Source organism: Mytilus edulis, chromosome 2 (assembly GCF_963676685.1).
Source record: "Mytilus edulis chromosome 2, xbMytEdul2.2, whole genome shotgun sequence".
NCBI classification, from domain to species: domain Eukaryota; kingdom Metazoa; phylum Mollusca; class Bivalvia; order Mytilida; family Mytilidae; genus Mytilus; species Mytilus edulis.
In genome coordinates, this window is record NC_092345.1 from 35,987,459 (window position 1) to 36,008,585 (window position 21,127).

A 21,127-nucleotide genomic window follows, 5' to 3' on the forward strand; every position below is an offset into this window, starting at 1 on the left:
TTAATTCTGATTTTTAATGTCATGAATGTGAAACTACATTTATTGGAATATTTAGCAAATTGTATATTTTCATGACATTTTTATCCATTTAAATTCATGAAGAATTTAAAATCATGTTTATATACATGTACAAATGTATAAGAACCATTTTGATCTTGGACAAAAAATTGATAGATCATACATGTACATGTTTAAAAAATGGTTTATGTATGTCAAAAGTGTATGTACAATATGTATACAATGAAAATTCAATTATATTTCCTGTAAAATTTCAATTCCATAAAAAAGAATGTTTTAGTCAAACTGTCACAGTGTTTTTTAATTTTTCTGTCACCTTTTGAAGTTTTGATCTATTTTGCAGTACCTACAATGTACAAATGTACATGTAAATTTGTACTTTTATTTCACATTTGTATATATTTTAGTGTATTGTTTGAAATAAACATGCACCATGATTTTTACACAAACAAAATCTACATTAATAATATCAGTGTTCTCCCCAGGATTTTTGGATAGCGCTGTGGTAAGCGCGTGATGTTCGACAATACTCAGTAACTTTGTCGCGGCGCGCGGTTGGTTTGTAATTGATTTGTTATGTGTTTTTCTTACATAATGCTATTGATGTTTTCTCTTGTAATGATGTCCTCATCATGCTCATGGAAGTTACCCCTTTGTTTGCTAATGTTATTGTCTGGATATAGACATGATAGAAGAAAAGTCTTTTTGTCTCCATTATAAATACATATAATCCTCATATTATCTGTCTATAAAACCCAAGGAGAAGTCTTTTCCATGGTGGGTCTATACCAGACTGCCTAGATGTGAAGATTTCTAATCACTAACAGGTGATGTTGCAGAACATGTAGGACCAACAATAAAGTCATTGTCAGCTTCTGTGAGAAAGTTTTTAATGACAAGATTGGTATTTTTTACATTTACTTTTATTAACATTTCTAGCAAAGTACAACATTTCAATAAAAATTAGTATAGTATTTCAAAGGAAGAAATGAAATTGCCCTTTTAATAATATTCAAATCTTATCAAAGACTTGCTTAAAAAAAAAGGCTAAAATATTCCAATTATGAATATGAAAGAAATCCTTTAAAAATATTTTAAAGAGATTTTTTTATTTCAAAGGTGAATTACCAATCAAATACATTATGTATGCCAATTGAAACAACTACCACCTTTAAAGGTTTTGTTTGATAATTTTATAAACATTTGAATACATGCCACCAGATAAGTTTGTCAAGATTTGACAATACTTCTTTTAGGTCTTTCCCTCCCAAATTATCTCCCTTACTGGCTGACATAACTTCCTGTTTACACCTGTGTCTTTTTTTTAGCATTAAATACTATTCCTTATCCAAGCCATCCTCTGTTTACATTAAATTTAAAGCAATATTTAATTAAGATATATTGATGATTGGTTGACAAATATCAATATTTTATATATATTTACACAAAATTTGCGTTTTGTTTTATTCCCTTATCCATTTGAAAAAGAGCCATGTATGGTCAAGTAATCGTAAAATACGGGCTTATAATGAATCCCTAGATAACAGGGATGCTTCTTTCAGGCAATACAGGTTCGACAGTTCGCTTGTAAACGCAAAAAAAGTAATGATATAATCGTAGATGGTTCAAAAAATGGTCGAGACAACGTTGTCAGAGAAGGGGGTAAAACTTCCCTTATATAATTTAGAAATGAACTTTTCAGCACCCGAGACATGCATTATATGTCTCTGTTAGCACTGTCCATTCCTTTCATACGTTTCGGCATCTTTATAAAGCGAAAAAATGTAGCAGTGTTCTGTTAACCTTACGACGTTTAACTTGGCTTCACCCAAGCTGGACATCGAGAAAGTGAATTTCAAGTCTAGTATCAGCTTGGGGTTTGTTTTTCTAATCATATCCTCTTAATTGTTTTCAAAGGGTAAAATTCATTACTGTAGAATTGCTGATTAAACAGGTATTAGTTCGATTGGGTGATAATTAATACTTCAATTCAAAGACTAGTTCATTGAAGCCAATTTGATCGTTCTTAAAATCAGTGTTTGTTCAAAGTTCGTTAAACAAGTTTGTGAATGTCGTTGGGAAATGCGGTCAATTTATTTCTTCTCATTTCATTCATATATGCCTCTATATATTCATTAAATAGATGTCAATGTTGAAATCTTAATCTCTCAACGACGCCATTTTGTAAAATTTATTAGACTGGTCCCGCGGAGTTACTTTAATACAACGGAAATAATTCTTTCAAAAATCGTTAACCAGTCAATCACGTGATCCGAAAAGAAAAATAAGCGGGAAATTTTAAAAAATACGAAAAAAAATATAGCGACGCGGTTGAACGGGATAGCGACGCGGTCAGTGCAATAGGACAGCGGGAAATTGAAATAGCGCTGAAAATCGCGGCGCTAAAACGGCCTGGGGAGAACACTGAATATATAAATGATATAATTATCTATACATTACATGTACAATGTGTCATGTAAATGTCTCGATTTTTCAGATATTTATTATTGTATGAAACTTAAAAGCTAGTTTTTGGTACATGGACATGTAAAACTAATTACCAGTATATCATGTATATAATTAGATATTTTTGAAAATGTACATACATGTAATTGTATGTACAATGTAGACTAGTACAAACATACACTGTGTATGCAGTATTTATAAATCACATTCACAGGCAGCATATAGCCAACACCAATCAATAAATCAATCACCCAATTAGATTAGATACATTTACATTTACACATGACCTGATTTATTACAACGCATACATATATGTACATGTAGATATACATTTTATATGTACAATGTACATGTTATAAGAATGAAGATATACATGTATCATACAATATCTCCTTATTTTATATTAGTGACAAGACCCATATCTTTCATGTCTTTCTACACAATTTTATATTTTGATACTATTATTTTGTTTTACATACATTGACTTTTTTTTACTAATCTTAGCTGTTTTGATGTGATGCCTAACCTTGGCTTTTACTAATATTTTACTAATGTTTTTACTCTTACATGATTTAGTATGTCACGTGTACATGTATGTACAATGTATGTTACTTTGTACTGTATATGTGTAACAACGAGTTCAAATCTGACTGTAACTTCTTGATTTGTCAGATGTTCAAATTGCACAAACTGTCATGTTGACTGTACCATGTGTACATGAACAAAATGTACACTGTATAAATACACTGTAAAATGTATACCCTATAGGTACATTTTTTGTACTTTGTTTAAAGTATTGAATAGCAGCAATGATGTCTGGATAATTTTTACATGTTTTCAAAATATACATTTTCATACGTACATCTACAATGTATATGTATATTATGTGTATGATGTGTATGATTTCCAATGTCATGATAACAAAAATGCATTTTATTTTCCATTAAACCTGTTAAAGATTGTTTTCTTAGGATTAATTATCAATAATGCAACTGTATTTATTTACTTTTTTTTATGGATAACAAAAAGAAAACATCAAAGAAAATACAATTATTGAAATAAATAAATGATATACATTATATATTTAAACAATTTTCTAGAAGAGAATTAAATGCAAACATGTACAGTTTTTTAAAAGGGCATGTGATCACAGTAACTTGTCTGAAAAAGGACAATTTTATCATGGTAAAACTTGAAATAATTTAATGAAATATTTTATTGCTAAACTAAAGGGCAAAGAAGATAACAAAAAAAGAACTAATGGTGTCATATAGCGAGCTTACAGGAGCTCAGAGATATTGTTTGATTTCTGTCCTGTCATGTTGATCCTTTTATTAATAAATCATATAAGTGATGAATAAATTTAATATCAAATTGTTTTGTCATGAACACAAAATCCTGGTATCTTCTGCCTGTACTTAAGTAAAGTATTTGTCATGTTTGTAGCAGGTTAATTGGTTTATAGATGTGTGCATTATAATTTGTTATTAAATATATTTTGAAGTTTAGTACAATTGTTATTCCTTATTCATAAGAGTGGTGATTCCAAATTGTACTTTCTCTTACAATACAAACATGTAAAGTACGTTGGCTGTTAAATAAGCCAAACACAAATTCCATAGGATATGAGAATAAATTGTGAGAAAAGACCTCTTATTGTTTTAGATATGACTCAGAATGAAAAAGGCTCTACACAAAAACTTTTATAAGATTGGCATGGTTGATCAACATGATCAATATAGATATCAAATAGAATACTAGTATATATTTGTTTAGGGGCCAGTTGAAGGACGCCTCCGGGTGCAGGAATTTCTCGCTACATTGAAGACCTGTTGGTGAACTTCTGCTGTTGTTTTTTTCTATGGTCGGGTTGTTGTCTCTTTGGCACATTCCCCATTTCCATTCTCAATTTTACTGAAGTGGCTGATGGATTGCTTAATATTAATTTGTTTATGTCCAGTGGCAAGTATTGCATTCATGTTCATGACGATAACTAAAATGAGAGCAAATTGAATAGGGACATACACTTAGCCTTGCAAAGTTACAGGTCACTTCAAACACAACAAAAAGTATTTACAAGGATTCTTAACACATACAGATCAAGGACACTCTCTTTAAATACAAGGCTGCAGATTGATTATCCCACTTTTCATTGGACATGGCTGCATAATTCTACATCTGTTCAACCAAACAGATTCCTCACTTACATGTAGGCATGCATATTACTGCTTGTCTTCAACCAAACAAACTCCCCACTTAAATATGTGTATTACTGCTTGTCCTCAACCAAACAGATGACCCACGTAAGCATGGCTATTACTGCAGGTCCTCAACCAAACAGATTCCCCACTTAAGCATGCATATTACTGCTGGTCCTCAACCAAACAGACTCCCCACCTGAGCATGCATAATACTGCTTCTTATCAACCACACAGACTCCCTATTTAAGCATGGCTATTACTGCTGGTCATCAACCAAACAGTCTCCAAACTTAAGCATGCATATTACTGCTAGTCTTCAACCAAACAGACTCCCCATTTAAGCATGCATATTACTGTAAGTCATCAACCAAACAGACTTCCCAACTTAAGCATGCATATTACTGCTAGTCATCAACCAAACAGACTCCCAACTTAAGCATGCATATTACTGCTAGTCATCAACCAAACAGACTCCCAACTTAAGCATGCGTATTACTGCTAGTCATCAACCAAACAGACTCCCAAATTAAGCATGCATATTACTGCTAGTCATCAACCAAACAGACTCCCCATTTAAGCATGCATACATGAAAATACGGATTTTTTTGTGTTATTAAAATTTACTGTTACAAAATGATAGAAATTATTATAAATTAAGGAATGTATCTCCCTCATGCAAAGCTCTGATTCCTTTCACGGATTTGGCTATACTTTTTGGACCTTTTGGATTATAGCTCTTCATCTTTTATATAAGCTTTGGATTTCAAATATTTTGGCCACGAGCATCACTGAAGAGACATGTATTGTCGAAATGCGCATCTGGTGCAAGAAAATTGATACCGTTAATTTTATTCTGCTAGTCATCAACCAAACAGTCTCCCAACTTAAGCATGCATATTACTGCTAGTAATCAACTAAACAGACTCCCTACTTAAGCATGCATATTACTGCTAGTCATCAACCAAACAGACTCCCCATTTAAGCATGCATATTACTGCTAGTCATCAACCAAACAGTCTCCCAACTTAAGCATGCATATTACTGCTAGTAATCAACCTAACAGACTCTTTAACATGCATAATACTGCTACTTATCAACCAAACAGACTCCCCATTTAAGCATGCATATTTCTGCTAGTCATCAACCGAAACAGACTCCCCACCAAAGCATGAGTATTACAGCTAGTCATCAACCAAACAGACTCCCAACTTAAGCATGCATATTACTGCTAGTCTTCAACCAAACGGACTCCACATTTATGCATGCGTATTACTGCTAGTCATCATCCAAACAGTCTCCCAACTAAAGCCATAGGCGGATTTAGGGGGGGGGGGGGCCCTTTTTGAGAAAAAATTTGGTTGTTTATATAGGAAATCACTGAAGCGTGACTGGAGTGGGTCCCCTCTTAGGTCAGTCAGTGGGCCCCCACTTATGAAAATTTCTGGATCCCCCACTGAAAGCATGCATATTACTGCTAGTCTTCAACCAAACAGACTCCCCACTTAAGCATGCGTATTACTGCTGGACCGTGGTCATCAACTAAACAGGCTCCCCACTTAAGCATGCGTATTACTGCTGGTCATATACCAAACAGACTACCTTCTTTAGATCACTGACTTAAGCATGCGTATTACTGCTAGTCATCAACCAAACAGACTCCCCATTTAAGCCTGCATATTACTGCTAGTCATCAACCAAACAGTCTCCCAACGTTCAAATAAGGTATAGGTAACAGGTGAATATACTATTGGTATCGGTATTGGATTCGACCCGGAACTTGTTAATTATTGGCAATATTAAATATGTGGAAAACAAAAGGGTCTGGAGTGGTGTAATTTTTAATCAAACACCATTTTCCTATAGATTGAATGTATATAAAATTGAATTCTTTGATTTGTCGTTTTTACCCCATGACGGCTGACATTGGAACTCCTTATTTTAGTATTATAGATGTTCCCTATGATATTAATTGTTCTCATTTAAATGCCAAATTAAAGTTTTTACTCCATTTTCAGTCCACTGAACATAGAAAATGATAGTGCAGATTGGGCATGCGTCTACTATGGACATTCTTGTTTTATATACTATACTTCTAAATCTAAAGACCGTTTTATGTTCATCTGATAAATGTATAACTGAGGGGGGATAGGACCTTTATCGGGACTCCGGGATCGGGTGTTTTTAAGCTCGGGATTTCGGGATTGATCCTTTCGGGATCCGGGAATCCTTTTTTTCGGATTTCGGGACGTCGGGATTTACTTTATTTAAATTCGGGACCTCGGGATTTCGTTTTTTTAAGTCCGGGATTTCGGGATCAGGACCCCTCCTATCCCCCCTCATAACTGAAGAAAGCTACAAGTCAAACTTATATATAAGGGTATATATACTTGATAGGGTATACTGAAAATTTCACCTCTTTTATACATCTAGAATGGTAAAAATTCAAACTTGACTTGTGTTTTGTTGTTATAAGCATTGCGTATACGTTTCATAAAATTTGGTTCAGGCAAACTAAAGTATGAGATCAGAAATCAATTTTGGGATGTATGGACGTATGTACATACTTACAGAAAAAAACAAGGATAAAACTCAATATGGTGGGGGCATAACAATAGTAGCTAGTATGACCTAAGGAATAAAAAGTTTATATAACACTAGATTTATACAATGTTGATCTGAGGTGCTTATAACCCTGTAACACATTTTAGTTGCTGCTGTGTAATTACCATTGAGGCAATGACATTTGAATTTTTTGTTTTAAGCCATTTATTTGATATACCGTTACTAGTAATCATTTCCTTGGCGTTAGGACGAAACATTGTAAATTATAGGTCAATCTTAAAGAATCATACTGCCCCAGGAATAAAGTGTGAGGATATATACAAGATTAGGTCAATGAAAGAAAAATATATACTTTTTTGTATGAGGCTGAGAAACTGGGGAAGGTCGAGGTTCTACCGAGCCCTTCCACTGTTTTGCGCAGAGTACAAAAAAGTTTATATTTTTATGACATTGACCCAATATTGTTTTTATACTGCAACTTAAACTAATACATTGAAAGGTTATTAAATCATAACACAATTGTCAAATTTATTTTCATCCCTTAATGAACCCCTGATTGTGCAGAAAGTGTTCCATGATGAAATTGACATTATACAAAATATAGCTATGTTACTATATTTAGGAAATAAACACAACTAGTTGCAGTATAAAAAAAGTTCTGGATCAGCCACTGCATTGTTAAGCACTAAGAAAGTCATTTTGCTAGTACATGGACAAATGTTATCAAATCATTTTAATAATTTCTAAAGCACTTGTCTTTAGCTTGTTTTCGGTCTTGATACACTGAACTATAATATTCTAAGAAGTAGATTATGACTCGGTTGCTTTTAATTATACGGATGCTATGATACTAATTGTCATTAAGACAATGTTTTTCTGTTGTCAGTTTGTTCCACTTGAGCATGCTGAACGAGTGAAGGTCCTTATATCCACATTGGAATGTGAAACAGTTAGTATTTAAATAACGGAATAAAAGTTTTCAAATGATTTTTGGCATCAAAACTTTCACATCGATGTCAGTTTGACAAAAACAATGCACTTTTCTATTAAAGCCGGTATTTACCTTTACTAGTCCTTGGCGTGAGACATAAGCCATATAATTATCGATTATTTTATATTCTATTACCTGTGTATTGTTAAAATAATTCAAACCATTATCACTTGTCAATTATCCGACAACTTGGTCAAATATCAACTTGTTCTCACATACCGGACTCTTTCGATACACTCTGGCTTTTACTTATTCAATAATAAACAGTTGTAAATATCGTACATAGTAAAAAATAGTGTAGGAAAATGTTCATTCATGAAATATTCATGAATGAAACGCTGTCTCACGTAGATTTCTTTTGATTTTCTCTTCAGCCAATGGCCGATCAACAAAGTAGTGTTTGAGATACTTATTTTCAAAATGAAGTTAAATTCATCTGAATTGTCGGTGAACATTCATTCCTTTTTTATTCAAGCTGTAATATTTTCAAAAGAGTAGCAACTATAAATATCCAAGAATCAGAATTCGAACACTAGTAAAACATTATCTTGGAGCAGAACATTGTGATAGTCTGTCTCGCCGGAAGTTGAGACCGATGCCTAAGGAAAGTAGCTTTAGCAAGCTATAGCAAACTTTCCAAAAATCAAATCAAAATACATATTGAAATCATTTTGAAAGCTTTATATGAAGCTATCTTGAATCAATGAATGCAAAATTAAATAATAAATGACAAAAAGATTCAAGACTTCAGATGGACGGAATGTATTTATCACATTTTCAGCATTTACAATAAATATAAATACAATTGTACACAAATTATTTTCCACAATATTAACACATTTATATAAACAAGTACAGTATGTATAAAATGTAGTTATCTCAATAAAAATGTTCAAGAATTGTATTAACATATACAATACAATTAGCCGTTTCAGAATCTAAAGAATCATGGGTAATTTCATTGTTCGTACCCCAAAATGAAAATAACGTCACTACATTGGTTGAATTTCCATTGTTTTGGACGTTTTCAACCAATCACGACGTTTCGGTGTACATTTTTGAAAATATTACCCAGAATGCAATAGATTCTGAAACGGCGAATTAAGTGCACATATTTGTGGTAAGACTTAACATAACAAATGTTCAACAAGTTTTAAAAAAAAAAAGACAAATTCAAAGACATAGTATTGTTTACAAAATAGAATCTATTCAAATGTAAAATATTTACTGCATTTATCATTGTGCAAAATTAAAGTCTGCTACTATAAATAAAAAAAAATCCAGCTTAGTTTTAAAGACAAAGAACAACACACAGTAAATACTATAAACTCTATGCTGTTATTCTCTTTAGAATTGATCACTTTTTTTGTTAAGGTAAAACAAAACACATGACCCAACTAATTCATGAGATATGTAATTTTAGAACAATCTCTTTATCAAAAATATATTAACTAAAAATAGCATTTTCTTTGTCAACAATGATATATTTTAAGTTCAGAAAAGTATAAATACTTTTTTTATTCGTTTTCATCCCTAATTCATTTGTTGTTAAAGTTAAAATTAAAACTCTGGATGTCCAGAATTCTGAACCCCTTCAAACAATAATATAAATAGATAATGTCATATTGCAGTCTTTAAACACGTAGACTAGCTCTAGATTTGTCTAAAATTTCTTTCCTGATCTTTGGGTAGTTAGGATGATTACCCAGAACCTGCAATAGAGAAAATAAGAAAAATTATAATTCAATCAATAAGGACTTCCATCAATGTTTTCATATCTCAATATTATTTTTTGCGTATATATATTTTAAAACTCTTGATTATCAGATGTGCTATCTAACATTACACAAGCCACAACATACATGTTTAGAAAAGATCAAAAGTTAAAAAGACTTGTTCCATCTTTTTCTTTGTAATCACTGTAAATTTGATTTTTTTTGTCTGTAAGCATCAAATGTATATGAAACAAGAATGTGTCCCCAGTACACAGATGCCCCACTCGCACTATCATTTTCCATGTTCAGTGTACCGTGTAATTGGGGTCAAAACTCTTATTTGGCATTAAAATTAGAAAGATCATATCACAAGGAACATGTGTACTAAGTTTAAAGTTGATTGGACTTCAACTTCATCAAAAACTACCTTGACCAAAAACTTTAACCTTGAAGCAGGACGAACGGACAAACAGAGAGACGGACGAACGGACGTACAGACCAGAAAACATAATGCCCCTCTACTATTGTAGGTGGGGCATAATTACTGTACAAGTCTTCTTAGGAAGACATGTGTTGCCTGCTTTCTCCAAATAATATAAGCAGAAATTGCTATGTGTAAGAAGAGGGGGAAAGCACTTTTATCAGGACTTCTGTAATCGGGTGTTTTTAAGCTCGGATTTCAGGATTGATCCTTTCGGGATCCGGGAATTCTTTTTTAAGACTTTCAGGATGTTGGGATTTAGATTTCTTTAAAGTGGCACCTCTGGATTTCATGTTTTTAAGCCCGGGATTTCAGGATTAAGACCCCTCCTACCCACTTCTGTTAAAAGGGGATTCCGAAAAAAATTCTAAAATAAAAAATTAAAATAGCAGGTGTACAACTTCCTGTCTTGTAGAAAAATTTATGCCAGCTTTGTCGTTTTTTGTCATACCACTTTAAAGGATGATGACAACAAAGGATGTCTGAGGTTATATCTCTGTGTTGCAAAAGAACACAACTATTTGAACAACAATAAATTTGTAATTGTATTGTATATTTGTATGTTATAAAAACAAGTCTTCTTTGATAATAGCAAGATACATAAATGCAATGATTTATAAGAGAATATACAACTCAAAATAAACATGATTATTGGTGTGTGTGTGAACTGTTTATTTGCTTACTTTGTGTGCAATAATAGATGGGTTAACAGTATTTAAAACTTACATGATGACAAATATCTATTGCATCTACAAATCTTTTTGCCTTCAGGTAATTAAATCCTAATTTATAACCTGCAAAAAAAAACCCAAATAAGTATTTCATGAAATTTTTAGATGATCCATATGTGTAGTATTGTGCTAAATTATTTTTTACACATCTAAATTGGATGAATGATCAAAATTTGTAAGTGCTTTCAAAGACACTGGGGTAAAGCTGATGACCGTAACTGCATTCACGGTCATCCCAAGATGTCGGATGAAAAATTAGGTCAGTTTGTGTAAATTGTCTGTTTCTATATCATTTTCTTTACAAATCATACATTGAAACGACGTAAATTTATAAAAGAATCACTCGGAAATCACAAATTACTACCGAGAAATGTGCATGAAATGGGAAATTCGATTTGAAAAAATTGTTAAGATGACCGTAAATCATAATCAAAATATTTTCAAGATGACCGTAACATATAACAAGGATGACCGTGATTGGTAAAAAGATGACCGTAACTTGTGAAGGATGACCGTAATTTGTAAAGGCTGACTGTAATTTATAAAGGACGATCGTCAATTCTAAGAAATATCCGTACTTGTATTCAAAGCTTTTTGTTGAGTTTGTCGATCTCAATAGGGGCTCGGTTAGCGGATATGAATATGTTTCATAAATTTCTTTTTTTAAACTATTGGCCGTATTTTGGGTTCATGACAATGATAGCAAATTGCATATTTCTCGTAAACAATGAAATATTTATTGATAACGACGTTAAAATTTTAATACAAATTGACAGCGATACGACGAAAATTTGAAGAAACATGAATGTGTCCCTAGTACACGGATGCCTCATCTACACTATCATTTTCTATGTTTAGTGGACCGTGAAAATGGGATAAAACTGTAATTTGGCATTAGAATTAAAAAGATCATACCATAGGGAAAATGTGTTTCAAGTTGATTTAACCTGAAGCTGGACAAACGAACAGACGAACGGACAAACGCACGCAAAGACCAGAAAAAACATAATGTTCATAAATGGAGCATAAAAACATTAATAATACATATGAATATTCAGTAATCGAGCCCATGTGTATGGTTCCAGAGGAAGCAGATTAAAATCTTGATTTGTCTTGATATATGCAGGTGGAAATCCAGTTGAAATAGAACAAAAGAATCGTAGCTCTTTGTTAGAGAAGGCGATAAATGTTTACTGTAATGTTTACTATAGTGACAAAATTTTTAAAAGTTATTAGAAACAAATAAAACGACAATTTTCTTCTCAATTACGAAGTGTTTAATTTTAAAAACACCATTTGCATAAGTTTTCAATTTATCAATTACATAGAAATGCAGCACCTTTTTATGTTAGGGCGTGTTTGAGGTGTATATTTTGTCTTTAAAACGTACAAAGCAAGAGTATTTGATATAGCATCTCGCTTCAGATTCTATAAGTTTTATATATCAAAGCTACAGGTTGAATTTATAACGTAAAAAAATGACAGTACGAAAAGATGAAATATATGGGTCAAGTGAAATACCTATCTAATGAATCACAAAAACAGAGTAGGTGTGTTCGAATAGCTATTTTTTTCTAAAAGTACTTGACGACAGTCTTTTAATTTGGATGATGAAAATGCATATCTTCGAAAAAAAAAAAAATTTTGTGTGTGATAACTAGGGTTTATAATCTTCAACCACTGAAAATTTTTAGTCTGCCCTTCCACGAAATATTTATTCAGATTTTTTTTTAAATGTTTAAGAATTTTCGAAAATTCCACCTGACATCCGATTAGACAATAGTTTTGAAGTTGAATCAATGCAGACAAGATCATTAACTGATGCTCATTAGCTAGTAGATACATTTGTCTTTTAAAATACAACTGACATCTATATAAGGATCGTAATGGTGCTATGTGGATAAATTTATCGGTTTTCAGGAGCAAAATTGGCAGCGCGTCATCCCTATAATGGCTTCCATTTCTACGATTGTGAAAATGAACTGCCTGGCGTAATGGGGAGATAATTTTGACGAAGTAGAATCCTGACTGTATGAATATCATTTCTGTATATATACAAATTGGCAACGTCCCCCCTTGTGATACGCTATTCGTACAAGACTATTTTAAGGATCTACTTTGCTGGAGCTCACCATCACTAGTTTAGTCGTATGATTTTTTCAAAATATTTTCTGTAATTTTATTTGCACGACAAAATGGAAGACGATATAATATCAATGGGTGTACATGCATTGGCATTTTTAAAAATGTGTATTTATTATATGTCATTAAAAGGAATCCCAGAAATAAAAATAAAATCTTTTGTCTTGTAGTTGGAGGCTGTGCACCGCATTTTTGTTCACTATACTAGTAAGGTGTCATTTAATCGCGCTTTTGTTGCATGTTTTCCCCACTTGTTCATGTGCATGTCTTGTTGCACATTCATTTTAAAAATTCAACCCTCTACTGTAAAAAAAGATACATATGGTGAACTATGCATTTGAAACACGTCTTAGTTTCTTCTACTTATAGGATAATACTCTCATATTAATACGTTTATACCAACACGATTAACTTCATTGGATACAAAAAGGTAGTTATATAAATACGGATATTTCTTAGAAATGACGGTCATCCTTTAAAAGTTACAGTCATCATTTACAAATTACGGTCATCTTTAAACCAATTACGGTCACCCTTGTTATGAATCGCTGATTCTGTTATGGTCATCTCGATTGTGATTTATGGTCATCTGAGCGATTTTTTCAAATCGAAATTCCTGTTTCATGCACATTTCTCGGCAGTAATTAGTGATTTCCGTGTGAATCTTATATAAATTTACATCGTTGAAATAAATTATTTGTAAAGAAAATGATATAGAAACACTTTAACAGACAATACAGAAACTGACCTAATTTTTCATCCGCTTTACCCCAGTGAAAGAGAACAAAAACAATGTACACATTGGTAAGCATAGACCTAGTCATAATTCGTAGTATTAGAAAATAGGAAGTAGGACTGACTGATTTCAAATAGCACACTTGTTACAATTCATTATTGTTGAGCTGGTGACAGTAAAAGAAGTTATTCAATTCAGTAGTATACACCTCATCGCTATTTGTCCGCCATTACTGGATATCACACAGGTTCCCGTAAAACTTTGACGTCACAATACTAAATATCTGACGCCACAATGGAAAAGTGATTGTTGTATGCGTCAAAAGTTCAAGCGGCTGGGTCAGCTGGGATTAGCGATAAGGTGTATTGGATATGTGACAAAAATGATTAAATATTATGCTATTTTCTCTATTTTTTAACTATAGTATATAATATGAGTTCCAATATAAATAGAACACGAGTTAGACGAAAATGACAGCAACTGGATGACACAAGTTAATCACAATTAGAAATCTAGAATTAATTCTTTTTTTCCTTTTACTTTATCATACCTACCTATAACAGGATTATTTTTATTGCCATATTTCCACGCTGCTTCATAATTCTGAGCAGCATCTTTATATGATTGTTCCTTCTCCATTATGTATCCCATGTACTCATGAGCTTTACAGCAGGACTAGAAGTAAATATTAAACAAACATTATAAAACCAGGAAAACTTTTTTTTGTAATGATTACAGAAAGGAGAAAATATTCTGGTGCTCATTTATCTAGCATACCAGTATTAAAGAAAAATTCTGAAAACGTTAAAAAAAAATATATAACCCAATTGACTTCTTATTCTAAACATTTTAGTTATGACTCTTACTGGTTTTCAGATTATGTTAACTGTTCTTGTAAGTTTGAACTCTATTTTGTTTTTTCTTTAAGATGAAAGAGAGCAAATATGAACAGTGCAATGTCCATTCAACTACTTATGTTAAGCTCAAATTCAAGTTTCATTCCATTTCATGCTAAAATTTCTTATGACCAAACATGGTAGATACATCTAAAGTAAAACACATCATTGATAAGTAGAAACATAAAAGTATACCAAAGAAAAGCTTTCTCTTTTACATAACCTTCATCTCCTTCAATCAAGACTTACATTATTGTGTTGTAGACATCTTTTTAACAACTCTGTTGCCATGTCATATTTTCCTGACTGAAAATAGAAAGTCAAATTAGTTTATTATAGATAAAACTTAAAATGTTACATTCACTGAAACAGATCAGCAGGGTTCTGTGACAAAGTTCTTTTATTTCTAAAGTTTATAATAATTTTGATGCATCACAAGCAAAAAACTATCATGTAGAGATAGATTTCAGTTATATATACATGCATTGCATTGCATTTTAATTTTTTTTATCAAGTCTAAGATTCATATTTTTTCCATTGATATTTGTTTCAAAGTATCATACTGTGATATAGTTGGTGAGATATTTAATGAAATCTAAATGCAAATAATTTTTTAAGTGTAAAGTTTACACTACTCTGCTTTAAAGCATTTTGGGATGTTATTTCTATGTCGTTGTAATGATACAAAGAAACAAATTTCACAGATATTTCATAGATAATGTAAAATATAAGTCACTTTACACAACATTTAGCTTTTGACAACATTCAAAAAGGTTTCTTATTGTGGCTTATGAAATCTACATGTTTACCCAGAACATCTGAAAATAAATTTTAAGCAAGAAACTCTGAACTATAAAAAGACATTGTACCAGTCATTGGACTTCATTTTATATCAATGTGTCCTGAATGTTAAATTACTTTTTTCACCAACATCTTACTGTGCCTATCCGATCAGCTTTGGGGTATCATAATACCTACAGTGTTACCTGGATAAAAAATTGTCAACACAGTTTGTCCATTTAAACTGTACAATAGGTTTTGTGAGAGGTTATCAATAGGTGGTCATTTAACTACCTGTAGATTTTACCTGGTTGTATTTTGCCCTAAAAAAAAATTTCATTGACAGAGTTTTGTGTTAAATTTACATAACCTTAAGTTATGTAATGATGTTATTAATCTGCTGGAAACAAAATTATCACAATTGGATACTGAATAAGTTTAATGACTTTAATTAAAAACAACCAGTTTCTTTGCTACTTATACAAGAGACATATGCCAATATGTTCAGTTCCATAAATTTTGTTATTGGGTAACTATTTCATTGATGCATTATGCCACATCTCCTTTTATTCATAGTTCAATATAAAAAAAGATATATAATGATTAATTTCTAATCCAATGCTCTGTGTTGAAGGCCGTACATTGACTGATAATGATTTACTTTTATTAATTGTTATTTGGATGGAGAGTTGTCTCATTGGGCACTCATACCACATCTTCTTATATCTATATAACTCCATTGTAAACTAAAGTAACCAGTATATTGCATACAATGTTTCTATCAGATTTTTTTTATTATTAGTAATGCATATTTGCAGTTAACATAATAACATGAACAGGTTATAAATCCATGAATATGTATTTGTGGCCACAAAATCTAAACCAGTGAGGCTAAGTATATCCACAATGATGAAAAATGTTTTCAGAAATTGTTCTATTGATGTTGTTTACAACAGAGTTACAAATAGCCAGTTCCATATGCTCTTCATAATAATGGTTTTCCCTTTTTATGCCATCTTTTATAAGTTTGAAACAATATTCACAAGTGTTTAGCTCAGGGTGATAAGGAGGTTGATATCGAAGAGTTACACCATTAACTCTAAATAAATATTGAAGTTGATTTTGAATTAGCCTTGAATGATGGAATCTACAATTATCCATTATCACAATATCTCCAGGTTTTAAAATAGGTAATCCATAAATTCTCTGATGGAAAACCTCCACAAAAAAATTTAATAAATGCAAACTATCTGATGGTCCTTCTACAAAATTGAAGTATGCTACTCCAGAACGACTGTGCATTAAATTCACAGTTAAAGTTGCACTTGATGCATATCGTTGAATTTCAATAGGTTCATGTCCATATAAAGCATATCCATATTTTCTATTGCCTGAAGTTTTCAGAAATGATGTTTCATCAAAGAAATATAAATTATTAGCATTTGAGGTAGAAATAAAGTTTATGAAATCATCTAATTTTGTCTCTATTTGTGCTGTTTGTGATTCCCTTGGAACTACTCTGATTTTCTTTCTAGTCAACAATAGATCATTTCTTAAAGACTTGCTGATTGAATTTTGACTTGGACAATTTTCAATTGTACAAATTCCAGTGTCTATCAATTTTTGTTGAATTTCTTGTAACTGTATGGAAGGTTGTCTTTCAGTATAAAATAGAATACATTCTATAATTTCAGTTGTCATTATCTCTCTTTTCTTTCTAGGCCCAGTAATTGTTGGTTTAATGTTGTGAAAGTATTTGCTAACTGTAGGAAATGATATTCCAGTAGTTTTCACTATTTTGGATATTGTGCTTCCTTTTTCTTTTAAAAAGCTTATTGTTTTTATATCTTTCTCATCAATACATACACCAGGTTTATAAAATCTATTTTGTTTTGATAGCATCATATTGATTTAAACAATCAAGAGAGTAAAAAATCTTCCCAGTTTATGACCTACTAAAAGGTAAAATTAAATGACTGAGAGCTAGCTTGCTTTTCTCAGGTATCATGACCAATGTCCTGAATGGACTATTCTATTTAGATATGGGACATTTTACATAAAATACACAGTTTTGTCTTTTCTAATAAAGATCTATATTGTATTTTCTTTTTGCTAAACATAAGTAAATTTTAGTTTGAAAATTAAGGAATATTTTGCCAAAATGAGGATGAAAATTACTTTCTAGGTACACTTTTTATAAACCTTTGACCCCTTTGAAATAGAAAAAAAACTTGACCAGTTGCAAGCACCTTTTATTTTAAGCCATTTCTTTTAGTGTCTTTAAACAGATAAGATGGAAATTTCGATCAGTGAATTTTTAACTCAGTTAGGGCCAGAGTTCTTAAAATATGAAGAGATATTTTTAGAAAATGAGTTTAGGGATAGCAGTGCACTTCGTGCAATGGATATAGAGAGTGATTTGGATTTAATTTTTTGTGAACCACCATTACCTTTAGGAAGAAAAAGAAAGATACAAATGGCAATAAGAAATTTAAAAGCTGCAACAGCCATCTATCCAGAAAGTTTGGACCAGCCTAGTACTAGTACACTATCATCAAAGCCTGTCTCTGATTTTGACAATAACAACAATGGTATGGAAAAAATAAGACAAAAGATCCTATGTGAAATTAAAGAAAAAGAGAGTGTTAGAAGCGATTTGATGTCGAGAAGAAGAGATATGGATATATTAGTAGTGGATCCAGATCCAATTGGTCCTTACAAAACTACAAGATGTGGTAATTGTCATTTGCGTGGTCACAAGGCTGATGGGAACAGGGGGAATAAACCCTGTTCCCTCTCCCCATGCAAGGACTGGAGAGATTGTGGACAAAAAGATAAACATCCAGAGTTCAAAAAAGAGTCAAAGCAGATTGACAGAGAAATTAAAACTGTTGACAAAGAAATGGATGAACTGAAAACTGAACTTGCCAGAATTTCCTCATTTGAGGAAAAGACCACAACATCATTTATTAGCGTTATAAAGGAACGTTTAAGGGCTATAGACAAGCTAAAATACCTCAATACAAATATCTTAATGAGGGATGTAATAGCTCTTAAGGACTATTACAAGAGTGATATCCCATGCCATCCTCATTCTCAGGATAAAGATGAGTTTTCCAGGATTCTTACTAGAAAGATATGCAAATCTACTGCCAGATACCAGCTGCCAAAAGTGTCCCCTTTTTACGAGGACATCTCTGACACTGATGACCTCCCTCCTCTGGCTCTGAACAAGTCTGCCAAAAAAATAAAGCCATCTGCAACTATTACCAGCTCACCACCTCATTGTAGTCAGAATCCATATATCTTTTCCCCATTCACAAGTACCGGTAATCAGCAAATGGCACCACCAGTGAACATGTCCAATTTAACTACAAACAGTCAACAAAGTCAATATCCATATGGATTTTATCCAGGGTATTATGGATTTAATCCATATTATTATTCGTATGCATACCAGCAACAAATGCATGTTCAGCCACCACTACCCTTAGATCCTCCACCTCAAAATCCTCCACTACCAGACTCCGAATAGATTTTTCAAAGATGGATATACCGTAATGTTTTCTTCTTGGTGATTTTTATGTGGGATATATTTTCATTTTCGTTTATGACTAATGCCATCAAAGTGTTTACAGTTCTTTTCATAACAAAGGATTACTTCTATTTCCTCTTTGCTAATTTGTTTTTTGATAGCCCACCTAATTGGGAATAATTCTACAAGAAAGAGAACTATGTGTGATTTATAATGGGATATATTTTAGTTTATATTGTGATTCCTGGGATGGAATAAAAGTGGTGTTAGTTTTATTTTATATTCAGGATCTACTTTTAGAAATATTTAAAAAAAACAATAGAAATGGATTAGTGATTAGAAATTCTAGTGCTTTATTCTCTTTTGGGATTTACCAGTATTTTATTTATTTGTGATTGTATTCAAAACAAATTTCTGTGGAATTATTAAATCTAGTTTTCTCCAAGCAAATTTAGAATAAAATGTTAAAAAAAACAGTGAAAATTACACATGTCTGGATAGATTCAATCAATTTTTTATGGAGTATTTTATCAGTGATTTAGTGTATAATGAAGAGATAAATCAGGAATTTCAGAATGGATTTCATTTTTTTTTTCTTAATTGAATAAAAAAAAAAGGATTAAAAAATTATGCCTTTGTATCATTTCGATAAATATTTCTTTTATCATGAATATGCCAACAACAAAATATGATACCTACACACTTTAAAATTATGCAATTTGTTAGAATTATCTCCCATACTAATTAAATAATTCACAAGATGTGCTTTTCAATCTTATACAGTATTATATATAAATAGTGGTTGGCAAATAAACATTTAAGGAAGGTGAACAATCATATAATGGAAATTGTCTCAGTAATTGTATTCAATAGTTGGATTTGAATGTTTACATCCTGTAGGGAAAGATGCTGAAAGAACTTTTTCAGTCATTTTCACTAGTATATCTATTCATGCTTTATTCACAACCAAGGTAGACAATTTCCCAATTTTATGGAGTAATCAATATTTTGGAGCAGTTTTTCTTACTGTTGAGACCATATATGGACCTATAGAATTCTATAAAAATAAAAAGATAATGGGTACAATTCCCAATGAGACAACTTTCTGTTCAGGACTTCAGGTTCTTTATTACAAACTGACAAAAATGGTAGTGTTAACAACTCGCAATTTACTCTGCCTGTGCAGTTGAAAGTGTTTGAAGGCCTAGGTTTCAGGAAGATATAATCTTATAGGGATTGTGTTAGGCATTTTGTAACAATGTTTATTTGGTTGGAGATACTCCCTCTCAGGTAATACCTGAAATGTATGCATTAGTTGAATTGGACAATAATCAGATACATGTAATAGGACAATAATCAGATACATGTAATAGGACAATAGAAATCATAAACAACAATAGGTAATTTAGTAAAAGGTGTAGACGGTATCCAATGTCATTTGTTTGTTTTATATCAATATCATCTGCTGTGATAAAAATCAAGTGTAAACACAGCTATTTTGTGTATTTTTTCTAATAATCAAAACCCTAAAACAAAGGTATAAAAAGACATGTGATAAGTCATCCTACTGCCTTCAACAATGTGCAGTGTGTGTCAATTGACTGTTTTTGAGTTGCTATCCGATATATGCTCTACATTAATTTTTGATTATTTACTACAATTACATGTAAATTAAATGGTGGGATACAAGTTTTGTGTTAAGTTAGTAAGTTCTAATGAAGAAACACATTTTCCAAGTCACAAGTTTAACATAATCTTGCATATTGATGAATTTGTAAAATCATCACACCTGCAAGATTCGTGTATTATAAGTGTACAGCAAGGGAATTGTTTGAAAAAATGGAAAAAATGATAAAGTACAATCAAATTGCTA

The 21,127-nt window shown here is 31.8% G+C and overlaps 2 protein-coding genes and 1 long non-coding RNA gene across 5 annotated transcripts in view; 2 read left to right on the forward strand and 1 right to left on the reverse strand.

Moving 5' to 3' along the window:
* Window positions 1–2,451: 2,451 nt before the first annotated feature.
* On the forward strand, window positions 2,452–3,992 carry LOC139512073 (uncharacterized). The gene is made up of 2 exons (XR_011662154.1): window positions 2,452–3,188; window positions 3,253–3,992. It is a non-coding gene; the product is annotated as an uncharacterized lncRNA (long non-coding RNA).
* Window positions 3,993–8,984: 4,992 nt separating this feature from the next.
* Window positions 8,985–21,127, reverse strand: part of LOC139512074 (tetratricopeptide repeat protein 21B-like) — a 58,109-nt gene continuing 45,966 nt past the window's right edge. For 2 of the 3 annotated variants that reach the window (XM_071299395.1, XM_071299394.1), the window contains 5 exons: window positions 15,189–15,245; window positions 14,598–14,718; window positions 11,161–11,228; window positions 9,366–9,950; window positions 8,985–9,176 (listed from right to left, as the gene is read on the reverse strand). In XM_071299395.1, the coding sequence (XP_071155496.1) occupies window positions 9,873–9,950; window positions 11,161–11,228; window positions 14,598–14,718; window positions 15,189–15,245 (324 nt within the window). In that variant the 3' untranslated portion in view covers window positions 8,985–9,176; window positions 9,366–9,872. The remainder of the gene's footprint in view (window positions 9,177–9,365; window positions 9,951–11,160; window positions 11,229–14,597; window positions 14,719–15,188; window positions 15,246–21,127) is intronic. The other variant, XM_071299393.1, reaches the window with a different exon arrangement.
* Window positions 17,543–19,511, forward strand: LOC139510553 (uncharacterized). Its single transcript, XM_071297117.1, has one exon. The coding sequence runs from the start codon at window positions 18,013–18,015 to the stop codon at window positions 19,252–19,254; it is 1,242 nt and encodes a 413-aa protein (XP_071153218.1). The 5' UTR covers window positions 17,543–18,012; the 3' UTR covers window positions 19,255–19,511.